The 1,438-nt window shown below is 38.7% G+C and overlaps 1 protein-coding gene across 1 annotated transcript in view; it reads left to right on the top strand.

Annotated features, from left to right (window-relative positions):
• The first annotated feature begins 1,349 nt into the window (after nt 1-1,349).
• LOC138046444 (uncharacterized) overlaps nt 1,350-1,438 on the top strand; it is a 9,556-nt gene continuing 9,467 nt past the window's right edge. The window contains exon 1 of the mRNA XM_068893081.1: nt 1,350-1,422. Coding sequence (XP_068749182.1) covers nt 1,350-1,422 — 73 coding nt within the window. The remainder of the gene's footprint in view (nt 1,423-1,438) is intronic.

Raw genomic sequence — 1,438 nt, 5'->3', positions numbered from 1 at the left:
GAGTAGGTTGTCGTTTCCTCAAACGGATCATCATCCACTGTAATGGAGGGGGGAAGTTGAAAAAAGGGAAACAAATTTTCCATTTCCAGACAATAATTTTAAAATAAGCTATTAAGCTTGTGTGATAACATTCTCACTTTAAGAACGGTGCCCACATTTTCTCATGGGCTAATATAAATACAATCAGCTTTTTTGCAATGTGTGACACAGTGAGAGGGTACAGGGTGTATAGTACGGTGACACCTGCCAACTGTCACGCCATATGAGTGAGTCTCACGGATTGTGGATCTAAAAATTGTGGATCTCACGAAGTCAGAATAATTTCTCACGGCCTAACTGACAATAACAAGTGTAAACTGCTTAAAAAGCGATTAAATAAACTTAAATTCAATTGTTTTTTGACATTCGAGAAGTTGTCAGAACATCTTCGGGAACCTCTTCATAGTGCTAAAGATTGGTTGGAAATCCTTTGGAAATTGTTGCCGGCCCTGGTCGAATAATCTTTCTTCACCTTTGGTTATCTTCGGTACGTTATCGGGAAATCTTCGGAAGTCGTTGGGAACCTTCGGCGATCTTCGGGAAGTTCTTCCGAAATCTTCGGCAATCTTTGGAAGCTGTCGGTAAATCGTTGGAAATTCAGATTCTGTGAGACAAAAAATCTCACGCATTTTAAAAAGAGGCTTCCCAAAATGTAGTCTACACTATGCGTTAAAAATGGAACTGTAAGCATGTATACAGGGAAATTGTCTCGGTTTTCACAACAATGGTATGATCATGTGTTTGTGTTTGATGAGCTGTTGAAACGAAAACTGGGACATGCGTTCGGCGTCATAATCGTGTAAAAATATCCTAAAATATCGCAATTGTTAATTGACTACACCTGACCGCTTATAGAGGTCAAATACGATAAAAGTTAGCCAATGGGAATTTCTTAAATGGTGACCGCGGTCTGCTTAATAAAGGGTGACCTGCTTAATAGAAGTCAAATTTTACAGTAAATTAGCGGACTTCTTAATGCGAATTTGATAAGTGTACATTTTGTGGAGGGTGACAGCTTAGTTGAGGGACCGCTTAATTGAGGTTTGACTGTACAATTTGAGAAATTTAAAATAAATGTTCTTCATTGATGCCATACATGGAACAATAGGAGCAAGATCAATAGAGAGGGACATTCACAGGTTCATGCATGTCTTTGCTGTTTTCAAAAGCAAGACCCTAATTCAACACAGTTTTCCAGTATTCATTCCATACATGTATATTCTTTAATTAATGAGACTCATTTTTTCCTTGCAGAAAAAGCCGTACATATGGAAGGATTTTTTTAAAAAAGGACTGGATTCACGCAATCAATGCCTGTTTCCACAAACGCTCAAAGGAAGCAGTCCACTCCGCAGATTGAGAGGATTAATCTCAGTCGCCCTGGTGAGTCATTAATTAC

This window comes from Montipora capricornis, chromosome 4 (genome assembly GCF_036669925.1).
Source record: "Montipora capricornis isolate CH-2021 chromosome 4, ASM3666992v2, whole genome shotgun sequence".
NCBI classification, from domain to species: Eukaryota; Metazoa; Cnidaria; class Anthozoa; order Scleractinia; family Acroporidae; genus Montipora; species Montipora capricornis.
The sequence above is the reverse complement of the archived record's forward strand: the minus strand, read 5'-3'. Positions and strand labels throughout refer to the sequence as shown.